The sequence below is a fragment of the Chenopodium album genome, chromosome 13 (assembly GCF_948465745.1).
Source record: "Chenopodium album chromosome 13, dcCheAlbu1.1, whole genome shotgun sequence".
NCBI classification, from domain to species: Eukaryota; Viridiplantae; Streptophyta; class Magnoliopsida; order Caryophyllales; family Amaranthaceae; genus Chenopodium; species Chenopodium album.
In genome coordinates, this window is record NC_137846.1 from 18,040,378 (window position 1) to 18,063,485 (window position 23,108).

The 23,108-nt window shown below is 33.0% G+C and overlaps 1 protein-coding gene across 1 annotated transcript; it reads right to left on the reverse strand.

The window, feature by feature from the left end:
- Positions 1-12,703: 12,703 nt before the first annotated feature.
- LOC145575329 (uncharacterized) lies at positions 12,704-13,351 on the reverse strand. Its single transcript, XM_081633212.1, has one exon. The coding sequence runs from the start codon at positions 13,349-13,351 to the stop codon at positions 12,704-12,706; it is 648 nt and encodes a 215-aa protein (XP_081489338.1).
- Between the last annotated feature and the right edge of the window lie 9,757 nt (positions 13,352-23,108).

Genomic DNA, 23,108 nt, shown 5'->3' on the forward strand with positions numbered 1-23,108 from the left:
GACACTTAACTCGAATTAAAGCTTGAAAACTTATGTGAGTAAGGGTGAGTTTTTCCAACTGATTTCAAAGACTATTTATAGATCAAATTCGTTTAGGAAAAACTTCTTTGTGCAGCAAATCCATTACTCCACTACTCCAACCCACTAAGAAGATCATGTTCCTAAAATTGAGGAAACATGAACTCCTCAATGTGCAAGACCATGACTTGAAGAAGATCATGGAAGAGTAGGCCGCAAGTTTTTAGAAAACGTGGAAGATTTTATTTGCAAAAGATATTTTTCAAAAATCAGAATAAATAAAATCTTTTAGTTAACAAAAAGATAACCGTTAGAAGATAACAGTTTTCCTAAAAACTAGCATGCACAATTTTATCAACTTAGACCAATTCCACACAGCTTTTTTGAGTGTAACTAACTTCTTATACTTACATAAATCCTAAAATATAAAAATATATTTAGTCTTCATGTCCTCTGATGAAGCTTCTACTTCGAGGCTTTTGCTCCTCAAGGGGAACTTCTCTTCTCTGGTGAAGCTTCTGCTCTGAAGCTTCTGTTCCCTGAGGGGAACCTTCTCTTCTCAAGTCTTCATTTCTGAAGCACTAGTTCCTGCAAAGGAACTCTTCTTTTTGGATAGCTTTGCTTCTAGCTTTCTTGTTCCTCATGGTATCTTTGCACGACACTTCATTCTCCTAGTCATTGCATCTGATTACACACTTAAATAATCAAGCTCTTATTAGTCTGTAAGTGAGGTTGTGTCATCATCAAAATCATTAAGTCTAACAGAAAGTTTTATTTTACTAAAGTTTTATTGGGGAAGGGATTAGGAAAATTAAAAGAGGAAAGTTTAGGGAGAAGGGTTTTAGAGAAGGGGTATAAATATTCAACAGATGAGGCAAATCAAACTTTGCCCAGAGTGGAGAAAACCCAAGGTAAACTTCTCTCCCTTTTCTCTTTATTTTTCCTTATTTTTCTTTCTCTTTTTCCCCTCCCCTTTTTCGGCTCCCCCTCACCGCCGGCCGACCACCACCACCAGCTGTAACCGCCAGCCGCCGGCAGCAGGCAGCCACCGGCGCCGGCAGCAGCCAGGTGGCTGTCGGCTGCCACCTCTTCTTTCGATAAAAAAAATTAAAACTTTGTTTTAAAAATCAATTTAATCCTAGATCTAATTATTAATTATGAGTTTTGTGATTTGATTTTTGATGTTTGATTATGAGTATTATGTTAATTAATTTTCAGATTATATTTTTTAATTGAAAAGTCACAATTTTTGAAACCCTAGGTTCTTGAATTATGAATTATTGAAGGATTATGATATATAATGGTTTAAACCTTTGATTAAAGTGTTTTAAGGCTAAATTACATCAAGTTTTCAATAAAATATAATGCTGGAATTTTTAGTAGTGTATTAAAAATCAAGTTTCTTTAAGGAATTTCAATTACCCATTAATTGGGATTAAAGTATGATGTTTTAAATATAATTGCAGCTTATTTTAATTAAATTATGAGGGGTTTTATAATAGTATATATTGCTGGAAATTTGTGTAGAGAGGATTTTAATACTCTTCTATGATTTTAAATTGTAGGAGATTTCGAAGTGAGTGATGTCTATTAATTGTGGCGATATTAAGATCGTATTCAAGGTACGTTCGCGTACTTAGCATAACTTTAATGATGTAGTAGCATGCAAAATGTGTTTAATTGATTACAAGTAGTATCATGCTAAATTTGGAATGGAAATTATGATTTGGATGTTATTGATGATTGAATAATGAAGCATGATTTATTTGTGATGGATTAATGGATGGAAAATTATAGTTTGGAATATTGTTTATGAACCACATATTTATTTATGGCATGATAGAGAGCATGTTTAATTAAACTAAATGTTTAATTTGGTTTAGAATATTAAAAGGGAATTTTATTATGGTTCATATAATTTTTATTGATGCTTTAAGGATGGGAAAGGAGCTATTTAAGTGTCTTTGTACACGAGGAATAAATTATAAGTTGGTGCCTTAGTGCACTTAAGGTGTTTTTAACACCGAGGGATAGGATTTGTGGCGCTTAATGCGTTTAAGGTGCCTTTGACACCGAGGTAGATTTAAAAAGGGTTCAACATTAAATATTATGTGGTCACTAATTATTCAAGAAGTAAATTGGTATATTTGATTGTTTGATTAACTATTGTTGATTGAATGATTATGATTTGAGAGTCATCACCGAGTTTAATAATCTGTAAATAACGTAAAGTGAAAGAGATTACGCACCAAAACTCTTGGAACGTATATATCTTGTGTATGAACATATGGGGGGAGTTATGGGGTTTTATATTTAACCATAACTTCTACTAGAGTACAGGACGCTGTACATTCCTTTTATTATTATTATGCGCGGGAATTCCGCCACTTACGAGTGGTTATTGATGCTAGCACGGTTAGCTCCCGTGTCAGTAACCTCAATTTATTGGGGGAGGTTAGTGGGAAACCCATTCGATGCGTAGTCAACGCTAAATAAATTATGTAGTTGTCTAGTGAGAAGTTTTGCTGTATGTTGTATGCTTGAAAAACAGGGGCAACAAGGTAAGTTGTGTGTTGATAGGTAAATGCATGTTAGTGTGGTAATTACTCTTATGTAATCAGCTTTGCTGATTGTGTGCTTTGTGTGTTGTTAGCCTTGTCTTTATCTTGGCCCTATGATGACCCATTTTTAATGGAGAGTAGTGGAAACAAGTAGAGAGAAGCTTTTCAGGTGATGAAGCATATTCATGAATGGGCATGAGTGAAGAGCGAATCATGCTAGTTTCTATAAGTATATGATGTGTTTATTGCTTTAATTATTTATGATATTATTATTATGCATGACAAACGAAAAAGGTTTTGAATTTGGTTTGGTTTTAATAAGGGCCTATAATGGTTCCAAGTTGTAGGTTGATTTTATTTTACTTCGTTTGACTTTGGTTTGACTTTACTTTCGTTGATTGACTTTTCAAGTTGACTTGTTTTGAAATTAGTCTTCCGCTGTGTGTCTTTGATGGTTGCCTTAGCCGTTTTCACGGTGGCGGTAATGTCTTAGATATTCCTATTTAAAGTTTTAAACAGGGGAAAACAAGTATTTTAAAAGAAAGGAATTTGTAGGGTGTTACAATCGGTTTTAAAGGCAAAAAAACAAAAATAGGGTGCATATTTTTGGGAATCAAGTATAGGGTTCAAACAACATGATTATGTTTGGAGGATTAATATTCGACTTACCTCCCTAAAAAAATGACGGAAAACACGCGCACACAAGACTCTCTAGACATGATTACGGATACAAAGTGTGTGCTTTAGAAGTGAGTGAAAGTGGCATGATTTAACACTTGTGTAAGACCATGGGACTATGTTCTTAGACTCAATTAAGGACTAAAAAAATGGTTTTTGCCGTTAATAAACTGATTAATTAGACTCAATGCGAAAACTGAAGTAGGAAACTGGACCATCGCGCAAACAATGGAATTGTTGCGACGCGCCGGACACTAGCGTGTCGCGCCACATGCCAAACTTCAGCGTCATTGCTGAAACGTCTGTCTGGGCCTGTTTCCAGTGTTCTACTGTAGAGGGAAAATCCTATAGCCGTACTAAGTCCGATTCGATCAATTTATTTGGACTTTAAAAACTCATATTAATTGGTTAATTAATTAAGCAAAGTCCTTTAGTCATTAATTAATTTATTTAGACTTAATCACAAGTCAAACAAACGGTTAGTGTAAATATGCACAAGCAAAAGATGCACAAGTAGTCAAGTAAGCACAATATGATGAAATGAGTTTGCAACCTAACTATAGCTCTAGTTCTCTAAAGTTCAAGAATAAGGGTTAGTCAAAGAGGGTCCATGGTTATGAGTCCGGATGCATCGCACAGAATCCTTACCTTTGGTGAATTCACAAACTCGGATGTACCCTTCGTTGCCATGAGCGTTCGATTGGGTAGATGGAGCGTGAATTCCCAGAGGGTTATGGCCATATCTAGAACACATATGGGTTCAGAAAAGTGAGAAAAACTCAATCAGGAAGTAGAATCGAGCAAACAGTACTAGAACTGGTCAAAACAAGAAGGTAGATTTCTGGCTCGTTATTGGAAGAACATAGTGCGAGACAACAGAGCCTATCGCGAGACGATGACTCTGTCGCCATGCGACATTGTTGTCACACTGCGACGGGCACTGTTTTCTCAGCGCCAGTTCTTACATGCCTCAGTAGCTTTTTGTTCTTACAAATTTCCAGTTTTTCGTAGCATTATTTCGATCCTAGTTGTGAAAGATATTTCCCAAATTTCCTACGTGTAACAATCCTATGTTTTTGACGCATTACGGATGGCCTATCCAATGCGGACCTTTTTTATGCTTATGCCAATAATGTCAATCAAAATTACGCACAAGAATACTTAGAACGTTTTGAGTCTCATCCACTCATTCTAAATCATTGCCAAAATAAATTTTAGGAATTAAAATAGAAATCCTCCCCAGTGGAGTCGCCAAAAACTATAGGGAATATTTCAAGCATCCCACACTTGAGCCCCACTGTGATCATACACTTAAGCATGGTGGCGTCCAAATGGAAGGAAGCTAGTGTAAAAGAGTCGCCAAAAAGTTTTAGGAACTTGTAAACCGTTCACATGGTGAAGGTTACACCCCTTCACGATCCTAGAGATCGCGAACTCCATAGTGGTCTGGAACCATGACTGGATATTCGGGGATGAAGGTACAAATCCAACCTAAAAGAGATTGAACCTGCCCTAAAAATAGGCCTCTACTTTATTCTTCTCATATTCATGTGCACTTTCTGACTAACATACAATCAATATATTAACCCTAAACCTGTTTAATCTATGTGGATTGAATATTAATGCACAAACAAGTCTATTATTGGCGATCACTTGAATTAAAATCATATTAGCCTAAATAAAATTATTAATTACCTTATTAAGCGTGATTACAAGTACAAATTTCCTTTAAACCTGCAAAAGAGGGCGTGACCAAGCAATAACAATAATATATCAAGCAACATAATAATAACAATCATCATAATAATATTCAATAAAACATAATAATATTAGCAAGATCCTAGGCATGATACTAACAAGATTAATAACAAATCCTAGCTTGTCACTAAACAATAAAAATCAAAGCTTTAATCCTAACATAATACTAACATGATAGAAGAAAATAGGAAGCAATCTAAACATGATACTAGAAAGCAATAAAAGCATCCTAACAAGATATTAGGAATTAAAATAATATAAGCAAGCTCTCTAAAGCAATAAAACTACTTACTTTGTTGCCTCGTATCTCTTTCTATCAAAACAATACACACGTTAGTAACTTTAAGGAAAATATTAAATCAAATAATTAATTTAAATAATTGAAATAGGGATTTGGGACCAAACCCTCATAAATTATCAACCTTTCACGTCTAGGGCAAAGGCAATTTTGAACATGGCTAGGTGTGTCTAGAACTCGTGAACACGATATTTTATTTGTAAAAGGAAGGCTTAGAGAGAGGGAGAAAGAAAAGTTATTAGCTTAGGAGAGAGAAGAGAATAGAAAATTGTTGATGATTGTGAATGAATAAAAGAGAGGAGATGCGACCCTATTTATAAGAAAAATAGCCTGGAAACGATCAGAAAAAGACCGAATCCCATCTGGAATAAAACTACCTCTGTCACGGAACGACAGCGTCCAGCGCGACGCGACAGGCTTATCGTGGCACGCCAGCTTTGTCGTTTCGCGTTGGTTCACGCGTTTTCTTAAAAACCTGTACGAAATCCTTAATCTAATAAAATTCGATTAATCATCGTCCATACTTATCTTTGAAAATCAGATTTAATCTCTTTAAAACACTTATTTTAATCCAAATAGAATTCTTTATTTTCATAAAAGATATAATTATTATTCCTAATCCCATTATAACTTAAAATAACCTTCTAGATTATTCTAGAAGATTAAAATCAATCATAATAACTTTAGGAATATTAATTAATGGGCCATCCACCAGATCATTGGGCCATAAAACCATTTCAGACCCAATTTAGTATTTTGGCCATAACTTCCTCATGATTCAGAGTTGTTGTTACCTACACCCCCCCTTTAGGCATCATTGCCTACACCCCGACCCCCACTAAATTACCATAATATCTACGACCCTTCCCCCTTAGTTTCCTACATTTTCTCTCTCCTCTTATAAATCAGTTTTCTTCATAATTTTACTAACATTTGAAATTTCTCCCTCCTTATTCTCTCCTCATAAATTTAATTATCACTTTCTCTCTCCTAAACTACCATAATCTTCTAAATATTTCTTGAAAAATAAATCAAAATACTCTTAGATCTCTACTTGTAAAAGAAAAAATCAAGAAATCAAAGAAAATTTCTACAAAAGAATGACCATCAATCAAATTGTAAGTTGATAATTTTGCTTATTTTTCGAAAAAAAGATCAACCCCTAACTTTTTATTTGCCTTATTCTTCAATAATATTAAATTTCAATATTAGTAGTTCATGATTTCTTATAATTTTACTTGGTAATAATGATTTCTTAATATTATAGTATAATGATGTTTTATATACTCTATTTTAAGTTGATTTAACTTGTTCTGTGTGTTATTAGCCTATACAATTACTGGACAAAGAATTAAAAATAGAGTTCAATTGCCCTAATATATATAATGAATAATTTAATTTATTTCGTAGAATTATAGAAATGTAAATTTAGTTCATAATGGACTTTTTTTTTATTTTTTTTTTTTAATGAATGTTTATTTTTATTTTGGTAAATGTTCATTTATATACTAGTATATGGTCATTTACTTATTAATAAATAATCATTAGAATTCTTCACATATCTAATAAGAATTTCAATTAGAGTTTGTAGTTTTTAATGGAAGTGATTCTTATTATAATAATTATATTATGCTACAAGAATTTTCCATAATTATATTATAATTTAATTAAAATTATTATTCGGTGAATTTTGGCTAGTACATTTATTCTATCGTAAATGTTCATTTTAGATGGACTGTATGTTCATTTGTAGAAGGATTAATGTTCATTTAGATAATATATTTGTTCATTTTCTAGCAATGTGTTCAAATTTGGTTTGTGAATTATTATTGTCATATTTTGTTTAATGGAAGTGATTTAAATGTCCATTTAGAATACAATACATGTTCATTTAGATTTTATACATTTTCATTCTCATATATTGAAAGATTTTAATATCTTTATAGTGTGTTTATTTCTGAATTCTAATTGTTATTCATGCGTAAATGTTCAATTTTGAATCCTTAGATTTCACATACTTTTGTTTGGAATGTGTTGTTATTATTTTTTTTTTTTTTTTGAAAAAACTTGATCGATCTCTCATTGTATAGGATAATCAAGTAAGGAAGTTGAAGGCAATATATATATATATTGTGCTCAGTTTATATTTTCATGGAAAACACACAAGTATATGATTAGAGTTCAACAAGGAGGATATATATATATACAAACACTTTAATATATCAAATGTAACTAATAATGTTCATTTAGCAAGATACATATGTACATTTGATTCAGTTCATGTTTATGGAATAATTACATGTAATAATATATCTATACAGAAATGTGTTATCATTATAATTAAATTAAATTTATATTATTTTGGGAAATATTTGCTAACAACGTTTTATTTAAATAAATAGAAATTTAAGACGTATGTATTTGCATACATCTTACTATGAAACTTATACATAACTCTTGAAATGAACATTTGATGATATAAAAATGAACATCTGTTGGGACACGGATAAACAAATATGAACATTGGATGGTGCAATACTTCTTATGATAAAATGATTTGAATGCAGTAATCCTTATAAAAAATTTGCTCCCATTTTTATTTATAGAAAATTCTTAAAATTCAATTCAAAACATATATTAATTTGAACAAAAAACTCCTTGTTATAAAAATGAACATCTTATGATACATAAATGAACATTTACCAATAAATAAATGAACATTTTATAAAAATTTGCAGAAAATTCGTAAATGAAAGGGGCGGGGGCTGAACACGCGCGGATGGTGAGGGGGGTGCAGGCATTGTTCCCTGCCGTGGGGTGTAGGTACAAATTTGTACATTATTCATCGAAATTGGGCTTATAATATATCGTTGGAAATCTCTTTTCGAACTCAATCCAACTACACCATTATTGGACCCTTATCATGGACCAAACTAAATTGGACTGGACATTTTCACAAATAGAGTACATTTTTAAAACAGAAAGAAAGATATTTTATTAAAACAACCGCATCACAAGACTTTTCACACTTTCACTTCGTTCGATAATCAAATGACGTGAAAGGTATTCATCACTGGGTTTGGTTTTTGGGGAGACACAACTAGGTGTCTACAATTACTCATGCCTTATATTAATATTAATCTCATCCAAAAGAGACACACATGTATCATTTTAAAACTAAAACTTTTTTTTCCTTTCAAGTCTTCTTCATACCCTATGGCTATATGAAAGGAGCACTATAAATAATTTATTTATTTTGGAATAGAATGCCTTATAACTTTTAAAGAACTTTTGTTTAACCTTTAACTCCATCATCGTTCAGAAGGGCAAAATTTCCTTATGCATTTCTTAATAAAGAGACAACTAACTTTTAGTTAAGTAAAACATGGCTTTGTATGCTTGTATCATTTTAGGAATAAAATAAACCTTGCGAGTTATGGTTTATGGCTTATATTTAAATAAGAGGGAATTTCATACTTTTCCTTAAACTCATGCCTTATATTAATACTTTTCCTTAAACTAATTGCATTATTTTAAGGAAAAGTATGTGAATAACCATAACCAATTAACAACGTATTAGTAAGAGTCTATTCGTTAGAACAGAGGAAGAGACGAGTTCCAAACGTTCGATCTTCCTAACTTATACCCCGTACCTAGATCTCCAATTTTCTAAGACCATACTTATACAGTGCCTCACCTAATGGAGTCAATATTGTTTTCTATTTGAAAATGGTCATAAAAATACCGTCTCTATTCGGGCAAAAATAGAGTGGCGACTCTAATTTCTTTTTTAAGTCAAATTATCGACTTACTTGAGATTTTGACTTCTTATTTTAATTAGTAAAAAAAAAAAAAAAAAAAAAAACGGGTACCACAGGTGTCAAACTTTAAAATCTTTATTTGACCATAAAATCTCATTAAACAATAAGAGTTAATATAGTTATATGGGGTCTTGTTACATTCGTCTCATTGTATATTTTATCAATATCAAGTTTTATAATTTTTACGCGTATAAAAATAGAATTATTTACGCTTTAAGATGTGTTTTAGAGACAGTGAAAAATCAAATGGGACAAAAAAATAAGGACATAGAGAGTAAATATTTGGCCTGAGATTAACAAAATATAGGTAAAATTTATGTTAAAAAAAAATAATATGAACTTAGATCATTCTCAAATTCGTAACGTTAGTCGATCCTGTTTATTTGTACTCCGTACTAGCTACTCAATAAAAAGTTAAATATAATAGCCCACACCTGTATAATAATGACCACAAAAATTATTATAATTATTATTATTATTATTATTATTATTATTATTATTATGACATAGATTTATAATTAAAATTAGAAACAAATTAATTTATTTATGTTTTTAAATATCTCGTAATTACGGATAAATAAACTAACACAATCTTATTTTTAAAACATTTAAACGTGGAGCTTACTCTAACCTTACCCTATTCCTATTTTTCTACATAAAAGTGTCCTCTCCTCTCTAAACCCAAACGAACGTAAATTAGTTTTAAACGAAGATTTTCAATCAAAATCTCAATTTTTTTTACCGATCTTTCCCATATTAATGACGACATTTTGGTGTCCAAAAATTTGTTGCTCCCACCAACAATTTCGTGATGCTGTTAAGATTGAATGCAAATTGAAGCTCCAAGAGTTTGAAAGATTGGTTACTTATCAAGTCGGCGAAGGGCCAATTCTCCGTCGTACAAATCACACCATATCGTCTCACCGGCAATAGCATCGTATTGGATCCCTTTAACCCCTTTTGTGCTCGTTGCCACTCTGATAATGTCAACTTAATTAAGTCTTTGCGTCACACTAATGAATGCTATAATAATTATTTGCAAGATATTAAAGATTATGTTGGTAATAAATTAAGTCTCTTCAAAGAATTTGATTATAATCGGGATTATCGGTATGTATGGGATATACCTGCCTATACTGATCGTGATTGTGAAGATGATGAGGAATTAAGGGCATGGGTGGAGTTAGAGTCGTTTGAGAATGAGGAGGTGAAACCTACTCCGGCAAGGAAGGTGTCAACCGAGGCTTTAACAAGGTCAAGCATCAAGAACTCCGAGAGTACTAATTGTACTATATGTCTTGAAAAACTTTATGATAATAAGAGGGAGCGGTTAAGGTTACAATGCCGTGTGAACACGAATTTCATGAAGGTTGTATTGTTGAATGGCTTCACACTAGTCATTTTTGCCCTCTTTGCCGTTTTGAATTACCAACGCAAGTTAGTAGGTGACGATGCAAAAAAAAAATTACTCCTGTGTTAATGTATTATTAATCTTGTTACTTGTACGTTAAAAGTCTGTAACTTTTCGTTTTCGTTTTAATAAGTTTGTTGTTTAAAGGGGAGATGTTTGTCATGACTTTTCTCCCATATTGAATGATAATTAAAATTTGTTATTTATGTATATGAAACGACGAGATTGATCTCTCTCAGCTCAAAAGTTTGTCATAGTTTAGTGTTGTACTAATACTCATGAACTTTTCTTTGTAATTAGTTATATATTTTAATTAAATATTTTCATATTGACCTGTCTTGTTATTTTAGATACTCAAATGTTTGTCAATTTATTCTTCCGAGTAATTGTAAGAAATAAAACTACTTTATTACGAGTTATATTGATCTGTCTTGTCATAGTTTAGTAAGATTGTTGTGAAAATATTATTTATAAGGTAGTATCTTTTAAGTAAAGATATTATTTAAGTAAAGATATTATTTAAGAGCTTTTTTCAGAGTACTACCTTTATGAAAACGAAAATTGTTGTAAGAAATTATTTAATAAACACTATGTGTTTGTAAGAAACTACCTTATAAATAATTTAATGCTGTAAGTAGCTATCTTTTGCCGGATTACCACATTGAATAAGGGACGTTTAATGACCAACATTTAGTTTTTCAGCGGGTTTTGTGTGTGCCCAGCTAACACACAAGTAACCCCTGACCGACCTAGTATATTACATTACTGATGCATGTTTTTCTTTTTTTTTGTTTGTTGGTAAGGAGGACCCTACCAGACCGGAATCTTGCACCGATCCTCCTGGTCCAAATTAGCAGGCTAGACAATTTGGAAGAGTGGGGGAAAAATAAGGGAATCCCACTCCCCCAATTAATCACTAGTGGGCGGGGATTGAACCTCCCGGCCCAGACCAAGCTTAGCTTAGTTGATGTATGTTTTTCCTAATAAAACTACACATCGTACTTCCAAATTATAAGCTAAGTCCAATAACAATAAAAAAAAAATTAATAGATTATTATTATTATTGAATATCCACATTCTATTTTGTAAAACGCAATTTTTTTTCTTCCTGAGTGGAGGATTACTTGATTAAAAAAGAACGTATCCAACTTGATATCTGATATTTTGTTCAACATGAATGCAGATTTTTTGATTTTTACCAAAAAAAAAAAAAAAAATAAAAAAATAAATCCATAAAATGTTTTTTACCATTAAACTTTTTAAAAGTTTTATTTTTCACCACTTGCCATCGAAAACCTAACGGAATTTTTTATGTTATTCGATTTTCATGTCAAACACATGGTCTCTAAGGATTTTGGGGGACATTTTGGCCCTTTGAAGCCAATTTGAGGTTAGAATTGACAAAAAGTGATCGAAAATACATCATTTTGCGTGTTTAAAAATACCTCGATTAGCGTGAATACGCAAAACGAGGCATTTTCAATCACTTTTTTTTTCTTAAATCAATTCTGGCTTGAAATTGGACCCATAGGACAAAATGTCCCCCTAAACTTATAGAGAACATTAGGACCGATATCATCCCAGAAACCGATCTCAAATGTATGATTTGCGAGAAATTGAGGATCCTAAAGCGAGCCAAGAAAGTAGCTAGGAATTGCACCGAATGCACCCGAATTGTTATTTATGGTAGGTTAATGCCAGAAAAGTCGGTCCAAGATTGGAATCCGCCCAAAGATAGTCTTTTACATATTTTACCTTAATATTTTTTTTTTCTTAGATAGTTTCTCAAATATTTTAGGTTTATTAAGTAGTTTCTCACAAAAAATTCTTTTATTAAACAGATGATGAGATGAAGATAAAAAGCTAATAAGTTTCGAAGGTGACTGTAGTAACACGATAGCAAGGGTCCACCATATCCTTAAATAAATCCGCACACTAATTTTCCAAAACAATAGTTTGCATCAGTGAGCAAAAGAGTTGAGAGCAGTTAGAATTTGGCAGGAATGGTAAAAAAAAAAAAAAGAAAGAAAGAAAGAAAAAACACGGATAACAAGTGAGTTTATTTTTTTGACAATACAAGTGAGTAGGTTTTTTTTTTTTTTTTTTTGAAATATAGCTGCCAATTATCATTAAAAGAGATTGATTTCCGCCATAGTTGTCAAGTTTTTGGGAAAAGGGCCAAGAGAAACACGTTCATTACATCCCCTAGTATCTCATCGTGCAACACTATGAGATAGAGTATTACCGCAAGCTTGATATGAGAGAAACAAAAGGAACTAAAACAAGAAGCCAAATTAGAAATATCATCATATAAAAGGAAGATAGGAGAGAAGCCCTTAGCTTTCGACTTTAGGGCATTCACTACACTTGCTGCATCAGACTCAAGGTGCACATTGTTAAAACCCAACCTCCTCGCCACTTGCAAACCATATCTGCAGGCTGCTGCCTCAGCAGCATTATCCACATCCCAATCCGCCCCAATTACACGAACAGCAGCAGCCAAAATCACACCCTGCTCACTCCGAATCACCACGCCCAGCCCTGTCCTCACTCCTAAATGTGCATCACAGTTCACCTTGACCATCCCAGCAGCAGGGCAACGCCAGGTACTCGAATCATTGTTAACAATTGGAGCATTCACAGCATATTCGGCACTTTCCTTCACATAATTCATCCAGCCACGCGCAACATCAACATCACTAAAATTATCTTGCTCGAAAATTGTCTTGTTTCTACAATGCCATGATGCCCACGCAAGGGTAGCAATAGAGAGTAACTCCTCCTTCGAAACATTCTTTGAGCACATAGAAACCGCTCAACAAAGCTATTTGCAGGGGCCACACCCACCTTGGATGCAAGTGGGCTTGCTGCTCATATTTCTTCTGCTGCCTTACATTCGAATGTGGCGTGAATGATAGACTCTTCAGGGGCATTGCAAATACTACAACTCTTTTCAGTTACAATGTGGCGATAGAACAACCGTTCTTTAACAGCGAGAAATCCCTTACACGCTCTCCACAAGAAATGATGCAACTTCGAGTGACATTTCAAAGACCAAATCAGCTTCCAGACCTCATTCATATAAACTGCATAACAGCCGGAACCTTCTTGCAAAGCCAATACCCCGACTTCACCGAGTAAGCGCCATCCTTAGATGGCCATCAAAACATTTTGTCCACGGGGCAGCTTGGAGACAACGGAATCTTGAGAATTTTCGCCGTATCCTCACTGTTAAAATTACTTGAAATAATGCTCATATCCCATTGGCCACAATTGTGATCAATTAAATCACTCACTCTTAATCCCATGTCACTGTCTGCAATTGGAGTCGGGACTATTCGGCAATAGTGGTTACCAGGAAACTCTTCGGCAATAGTCCCGACTCCAAATACAAGTGAGTTTATTATAAGTAAAAACTTCCTTACAAAAATAAATAAATAATATTATTAGTAAAAACTTAAAATATAAACATTAAAAATAAGAATTATAAATTTAAACTACGAAAATAAATTTAAACTATTCCATATTAAAAATTATGCAAACGCTCATAAAAAGAGATAAATAACGAAAAAAATAATAAAAATAAAGGTTAAATTGAGCTAAATTATTTAGCAACAACCACCCCAATTTTTTATTATTTTTTTTTTGGTGTTCTACCCGATTCACCCTTTGGGCTAATCCAAATTCGGGATCAGTTTTGAGTGGTTAGGTTCCAGTCCCCTCCTACTTGTTGTTATGGGAGATCGAACACGGGTCCACCCTACTAAGTGTAGTCCTAATCACGAATCACCACTACACCAACTACCAATTGGTCTAATTTTTTATTAATTAATCCTTGTTTAAATAATTTTTTTTTTTTTTGAGGGAGTTTGTTGTTAATAATTTATTGTTGCAACTTCGTTTTGATGATGGACGGTTATTTTCATTGATGAATAGTTTTTTATTTTTATTTTCTATTTTTAATTTTAAAATTTATTAATAAATTTTTGAAATTGAAAAAAAAAAAAAAGAAAATTATCTTATAATTATTTTTAACATGAATAAAATAACAAATCAAATTACTCGGTACATTGATAATATCACATAACGCTACCTAATTTATCCTTATAATAGTCGTTTTTTGGAAACCACAGTAAAACAATCGTAAACTTCTAATCAAACTTCTAAAACATAGATTTTGTATATATAATTATATATCATATATCCTCGACACAGTTTAATTTCCTTATTTATGGTATCGCTTTCCTAACCAATGCATATCGTGTATCTATTGTACGATTGGGGAGTTATATAGAGAGCCAATATTTTTTAAAAAAAAAATACAGTATCAAATACTGAGTAACTGATTTTTTCAACGCTCAACAAACCCTTTTTTTTTTTTTTTTTTTTTGAGGAAAACGCTCAACAAAACATTGTCATAGAAGAACGTGTGCATTTAGATTTGACCATAGAGTCCGGAGAAGCCCTAAAGTATACAGCTTGGATCCGGGCACAGAACCTTGGTCGGCGAATACGTACCTACATTGTAGTGTCGTTAGTTTCGGCTAACTAGATATTACACAATAATAATAAATATATATTGTGCTGCTTTGGGGTTTATGACTAAAGATTGGCTCATTGGCAGCACAATTTTAGAGACGAAGAAAATCCCTATTGATAAATGTGACTTCCGTCATCTACAGTTATTTCGTGAGACCGATGGCGGCCTACAAGGGCTACCACTGCAGCACGCGGGGTGCAACATCAGGACCAATATCATCTTGGAAACCGATGCCGAATGTATGATTTGCGAGAAATTGAGGATCCTAGAGCGAGGCAAGAAAGTAGCTATGAATTGCACTGAATGCACAATTTACTTGGAGAGATGGGATATACCCGAAAAGCAAAGTGTCCAAGTTTTGAAGACATGTGGTCACAAATTTCACAAGGATTGTTTGCTTTCTTGGTGTAAAGTGGCCAACAAAAACTCTTGTCCTAATTGTCGAAGCGATATAGCCTCTTTAGATTTAGGGTTATTTCCAAGATTTGACTTTTTTCATGCTACTAGTGATAATCTGGTATTAAGGTTTTAGTTTGTTTATGATTGTGCCAACTGCCAAACAAAGAAGAAATATAAGTTTCCGTTCAAAAAAAAAAAAAGTAGTATAAGTTTCATAATTTTAAGTACTAATAATCAGTCCATATAATGTCTTTTTCGGGGGCTAGAGAAAATGTGTCTCAGGTCCATCAATTAGTAGGTATGAGAGGATTAATGTCGGATCCGCAAGGACAAATGATTGATTTACCTATTCAAAGCAATTTGCGCGAAGGACTCTCTTTAACAGAATATATAATTTCTTGCTACAGAGCCCGTAAAGGGGTTGTGGATACTGCTGTACGAACATCCGATGCTGGATATCTCACGCGCAGGCTTGTCGAAGTAGTTCAACATATTGTTGTACGTAGAAGAGATTGTGGGACCCTTCGAGGTATTTCTGTAAATCCTCGAAACGGTACGATGCCGGAAAAAATATTGATCCAAACATTAATTGGTTGTGTATTAGCAGACCATATATATGGGTTCACGGTGCATTGCCACTCGAAATCAAGATATCGGGGTTGGACTTGTCAATCGATTCATAACGCTTCGAACCCATCCAATACCCATTCGAACTCCTTTTACTTGTAGAAGTGCGTCTTGGATCTGTCGATTATGTTATGGCCGGAGTCCTACTCACGGCGACCTGGTTGAATTGGGAGAAGCTGTAGGTATTATTGCGGGCCAATCCATTGGGGAACCTGGTACTCAACTAACATTAAGAACTTTTCATACGGGCGGAGTATTCAAATGAGGTACTGCAGAACATGTACGAGCTCCTTCTAATGGAAAAATATAATTCAATGAAGATTTGGTTCATCCTACACGTACACGTCATGGACACCCTGCTTTTCTATGCTATATCGACTTATATATCACTATTGAAAGTGAAGATATTCTACATAATGTGACTATTCCCCCAAAAAGTTTTCTTTTAGTTCAAAATGATCAATATGTTGAATCCGAACAAGTGATTGCTGAAATTCGCGCGGGGACATCCACCTTGAATTTTAAGGAAAGGGTTAGAAAACATATTTATTCTGATTCAGAAGGAGAAATGCACTGGAGTACCGATGTGTACCATGCACCCGAATTTACATATGGTAATGTTCATCTCTTACCAAAAACAAGCCATTTATGGATATTATCAGGAAAGCCGTACAGATCCAGTGTAGTCCCCGTTTCGCTCTCCAAGGATCAAGATCAAATGAACACTCATTCTATTTCTTTTGAACAAATATCTATTTCGAATTCCTCAGTCACTACCAATCAAGTAAAAGATAAATTACCGGACTCTTTTAGTAAAAAACAGGATAGGATTCCGTATTATTCAGAACTTAATCGAATCGGTCATTGTAATCTCATATATCTTGCAAAAAATTTGGATTTATTGGCAAAGAAACGACGAAATAGATTCATTATTCCATTTCAAGCGAGTCAAGAACGAAAAAAAGAATTAATGCCCCTTTCCGGTATCTCGATTGAAATACCCATAAATGGAATTTTCCGTCGAAATTGTATTTTTGCTTATTTCAATGATCCTCGATACCGAAGAAAAAGTTCGGGAATTACTAAATATGGGACTATAGAGATGCATTCAATCGTTAAAAAAGAAGATTTGATTGAGTATCGAGGAGTCAAAGAATTTCGACCAAAATACCAAATGAAAGTCGATCGGTTTTTTTTCATTCCTGAAGAAGTTCATATCTTACCCGGATCTTCGTCCATACTGGTACGCAACAACAGTATCATTGGAGTCGATACGCGGATTACTTTATATACAAGTAGCCAAGTAGCTGGAGTGGTCCGAATGGAGAGGAAAAAAAATTTTGAACTTAAAATTTTTTCGGGAGATATCCTTTTTCCTGGGGAGGCAGATAAGATATCTCGACACAGTGGCATTTTGATCCCACCAAGCAGGACAAATTCCAAGGACTCACAAAATTTGAAAAATTAGATTCATGTCCAACGGATCACCCCTACTAAGAGAAAATTTTTTGTTTTGGTTCGACCCGTAGTCCCATATGAAATAACGGACGGTATCAATTTAGCAACACTTTTCCCTCAGGATTTCTTGCAGGAAAGGGATAATGTGCAACTTCGAGTTGTCAATTATATCCTTTATGGAAATGGCAAAGTCACTCGAGGAATTTTTGACACAAATATTCAATTAGTACGTACTTGTTTAGTATTGAATTGGAATCAAGAAAAAAAAGATTCTTCTATCGAAGAGGCCCGCACTTCCTTTGTTGAAGTAAGAACAAATGGTATGATTCGAGACTTCGTAAAGGTCAATTTAGCGAAATCCGCTATTTCATATATTGGTAAAAGGAATGATCCATCATCCGAAAAAAAAAAGAGGGAGTAGATCCTACCAATATGAATCCATTTTATTCCATTTATTCAAAGACAAAACTTCAAAAATCATTTAACCAAAATCAAGGAACTGTTCGTACGTTGTTGGGGATAAACAAGGAATGTCCTTTTTTATAATTTTGTCATCATCCAATTGTTTTCGACTAGGCCCATTACCATTCAAGGGTGTAAAATATCACAAAGAATCAATTAAAAAAGATCCCCCAATTCCAATTTGGAATTCGTTTGGTCCGTTAGGAGCAGCCCTTCAAATTGCGCATTTTTTTTCATTTTACCATTTAATAACTCATAATCAGATCTTGGTAACTAATTATTTGCAACTCGAGAATTTAAAACAAATCTTTCAACTACTTAAATTTCAATATTATTTAATAGATGAAACTCGAAGAATTTATAATCCCGATCCATGCAGTAACATCATTTTGAATCCATTCAAATTGAATTGGTATTCTCTGCTTTCTCAAAAAAAAAATTAAAAAAAATTACTAATACACTATATCGCCTCGGGTCGATAACTCGATATATATTCTTACTAGGTTAGAACCTGTGCGATGCACGTTTATATAAAGCCTATTTTAAATTTACATATTTTAAAAATAAATCGCTATTATACATGAATATAAATAAGAATTACGTATATTTTGTAATTTAAATTTTTTTATTTTAATCAAAATAATGATAGTATCTGTTCAACGTTGTATAATTCATAGTTCAATGTAGGAGGTCATTTATTAATGTGTTATTTAAAATTATTTCAATTTTCTACGATAAATTGATAGGTTTTAGTTGTAATGTATAATCTTCTGATATTTAAAATTTTAAAAATGTAAATATGATAGCTTTAAAAAAATAAAAAAAGATGACATCATCATTGCATTTAAGAGAGAAAATTTTTTATTGAGAAAGCGACATGTGGGCAATGGTGACGTCAGCAACTTCTGTTTTAGTAATAGTTAATAAATTCATTGATTTAAATGTTCATTATTGGCAAGGTAATTTAATTATTATATGGTTTCATTAACATCTCACAAAAAATTATAGAAAAAGTTTAACGGGTCAATTATAATTTTTTTTTTTTTTTTTTTTTGTGTTAAGAATTACCATAATGGGTATTGTTGTATGAATCTTTCTATATTTCACTAGTACATTGCTCAAATAGCCAAAAATAATCTTAAGTAGAAATATATTTCCCTTGTTTTTGGACTGTCGAGAATCTCCCTTTAGTCCGTATACCTTGTTTGGTAGGTGGCAATAAATCTTGATAATTTGAATGAATTTGTTCGCACATTTGTAAAGGAAAGTCCTACGTACATCTATAACCACGGTAATTCTAATTTTTTCCAATGGGAATTTTTGTAAGAAATACTGGTTTGGGAATAAATTTCCATTACTATGGACGTTACACGTTACGATACACTATTTGTAAAATTTCACTTGATACATCATTCTTTCCGCTTATTATAATGTTATGACTCTTTCTAGTTGTATAATGTTTTAATTTTTGTTATGGTCATTTATTTATTTAAATTTAGGATTTTGAGTTAGTCTATTAAAAAAATAAATAAATAAAATTATTACTTTGAGTTTGTGGAATCGTCGGTAAAGGGAGACTAAGGGCCAATTCTTTTCAGATTATTTTCAGTTTAGTTCAGTTCAATTCAGTTCTAATAAGTTCAGTTCAATTCTTAATTTCCTTCTCTCATAAAATATTTAGTTCAGTTCAGATCTAATAAGTTCAGTTCAGTTCAGTTCACCTCAGTTCAGTCAATCAGAACAGGCCCTAAGTTGTCTCAAGTTTTCATTTCTTAATAAATATCAGTAAGTACATGTTTGTGTTAGGTACTTTTATTTTTACTACTTGTACACTCCCGTGTCATGGTACTAGGGATATATGCTTGTGTGTGTGTGTGGCGAACCAGTTTACTTCTTTCTCATGCTGGGCTGCATTTGTGAATTGTTATGGATATTTTAGGTAGATACAATAAGAAAACATAAATGATGATCGGATGGAAATCTTTATTTGATATCCTGAATTAATTACAAAATCAAATCAAGGCAAGATTGATGATATGTTTATTAAGCTATCTAATAATCTTGTTCAATTAGTGAAAATAAGTTGTTTATTGGTATGTGAAGTTCTGTCATCCATAGAAATTTGATTTGAATTTTGTTTTTAAGCCCTTAACTGGGGTTGATTGAGTTAGGATAAACTTGATGTTTTGAGGATCTAATTGAGCAATAAAGATCATATATTAACTTGATTTCTGACCTTAATAAGTATAAAGCATGAATAACTTCTAGCTAATTATGAAATGCTGCTAAATAAGGAATCCATGCAACCGTGGTATTGCAGTGGAGCCATCATACCTAGTCAAGAGTCTCAAGACCAACGAAAACCCCTCTAACCCAGGTCCCACTCCTTCATCTCCCCCTTCAGAGGATGTAACTTGTGATTCTTACTACTCGTGCCCTTCTGCAACCACCTGCTGCTGTGTCTACGAATATGGCCCTTACTGCTTCGCTTGGGGTTGCTGCCCCTTGGGGTAATTGTACTAATGCTCTTTAATGGCAACGACGTTACTACTATGTCAAGACATGACACAATGCACATTGGCTTTAAGGAATCATTGGTTATGTAATTAGTTTATGCTACCTTTACTTCATTATGATTGCGTATTCAATCTCTGCATTCTCATATACATGTCTGACAAATTCAATTGTGCTTTGAGATTAAAACTGTTGAGATAATATTGCATTACACGTACTTTAGATTTGCTACCTACTAATGTATATAGAAATTTGTCTATTAGAGTGCTATCTAAATCACTAATGTATATAGAAATTTGAACACATGAAAGTATATATATCATTCCATTTACCATGAACAAAAATATTAAACCTAAGCTATCTACTGCTTAACAAGCTCTTAATTAACAATACAATGACGCAATAACTGAACATTTTTTTTAAGGGACGCAATAATTGAAGTTAAAATAGCAAAAATAATAAATCATGTAACTATGTATGTAGATGTTAGATTAATAACTATATTAGTTATCACTTAACTAATAAATTCGGACAATTTTTTTTATTTTTTTTTTTTTTTAACAAATTTTAAACACTCATACAATAAACTACCACTACTAGTAAAGAAAAAAAAAATAAAGATTACACATGCATAATAATACTCCTAACATTTAAACAACAGAGGAATTCAACGATTGTTCCATGATAATGCGTGAAATACATCGTTAAATATATTCGCCTATTTTCTATTTACCTTATGAGTTATGATAGTCGTTTTTAGGATGACCACGGCAAAATATTTTGTATATATCGTATATCCTCAACACAATGATTAAAAAAAAAAAAAAAAAAAAAAAAAAAAAAAAAAAAACTAACTAAAAGATATATTTTATATATATCGTATTTTTTTAAAACCTATTTTATATATATCGTATATCCTCAACACAATTTAATTCCATTATCTATATTATGGCTTTCTTAACCTATTTATATCTTGTATCTATTGTACGAATAGGAAGTTAGCAACTTAGCAACATATATACATAGAGAGAGAGTCATTATTTAATACTTCTATAAAAATAAAAAATAAAAAAAAAAGTCGAAAAACTGATTATTTCTAACGCTCGACAAAACACTCTAATGGAAGAAGGATGGCGTTTAGTTTTGACCTTAGAGTCGGGAGAATCCGTAAAATATACACCTTGGATCTGGGCACAGAGCCTTGTTCAGCTAATACGTACCTACGCTGTAGTCTTTTCTATCCCGGCTGTGAATTTTCGTATAACTCAGACTGATAAGTGTGATGGTTCGAACCCAGTTTTCGTATTGTTTGAGCAAAGATTTGTTGTTTAAAACCCAAACCAAATCTTACATAATAATACATATATATTGTGCTGCTTTGGGGTTCATGACTAAAGATTGGCTCATTGGCCGCACAAGATTAGGGGTGAACAAAATCCCTGCTGATAAATGTGACTTCCGTCGTCTAGAGTTAATTCGTCGGACCAATGACGGCCTTCAACTGCAGCGCGCAGGGTGGATAAATATCAGGACCAATATCATCCCGGAACCTGATCTCGAATGTAAGAGTTGCGCGAAATTGAGGAATATAGAGCGAGCCGTGAAAGTGATCCTAGAGCGAGCCAAGAAAGTAACTCAAAATTGCACCGAATGCACGACTTGCGTGGAGGGATGGGATATACCCGAACAGCAAAGTATATGGGTTTTGCAGAGATGTGGTCATAAATTTCACAAGGATTGTTTGTTTTCTTGGTGTAAAGTGGCTAACAAAAACTCTTGTCCTACTTGTCGTACCCAACTGCTTCAATCCGACATAGTCCATCTTTAGTCTTAGACTTAGGGTTACTTTTTGCTAATATTCAATTTTATAGTAATATGTAACATTCTTATACTTTACCATTATATTTTTTATTTAATTTAATTATTCTTGTTATGCGTCATTCCCTAAATACAAGGTCAAAACTTTAACAACATAGTTTTTTGCGAGAAAATTTTTTGATAATACATGTAATTTTAAGATATTTATGGAAAATTATCTTAGCACATTTTTTTTTTTGAATAGCAAAAATATTTCATTAATTAAAAGTCATACGATATCTACAATAGAGATTCGACGTTAACAAATACATAAGATATTGAATCAAATAGAATTTTCCTTCATAAAAACTACGATCGTCGAGTAGATCTTGCACTGCGGAGCATCTCCCGCTTATATCGCTGAAAATTACAGCCTTGTTGGAGAGACAATCTAACGATCCTTTGTAGCCGTGAGGATGTTTTCCTTCTGATTCATCTGTCCGTATTCGAAAACTTGATAACTTTTTCACCAACGAAATAATTTCACGACAATCCATTAGATCTGCTACCATGGATTCAAACCTAAGAAAATTCTCCCTCGAAAAGAGGAGATAAACCTTGTCTTTCGAAGGAGGTTGAAAAACCCTTGTCTTTCGAAGGAGATCGGAAACCCTTTCTTTCGAGGGAGAAAAGTTCCTCCCAAAAGGAGGAAGCATTATTATAAACCTAAAAAAACAATAAATAAACAAGGATTGGGGCTTTCCAC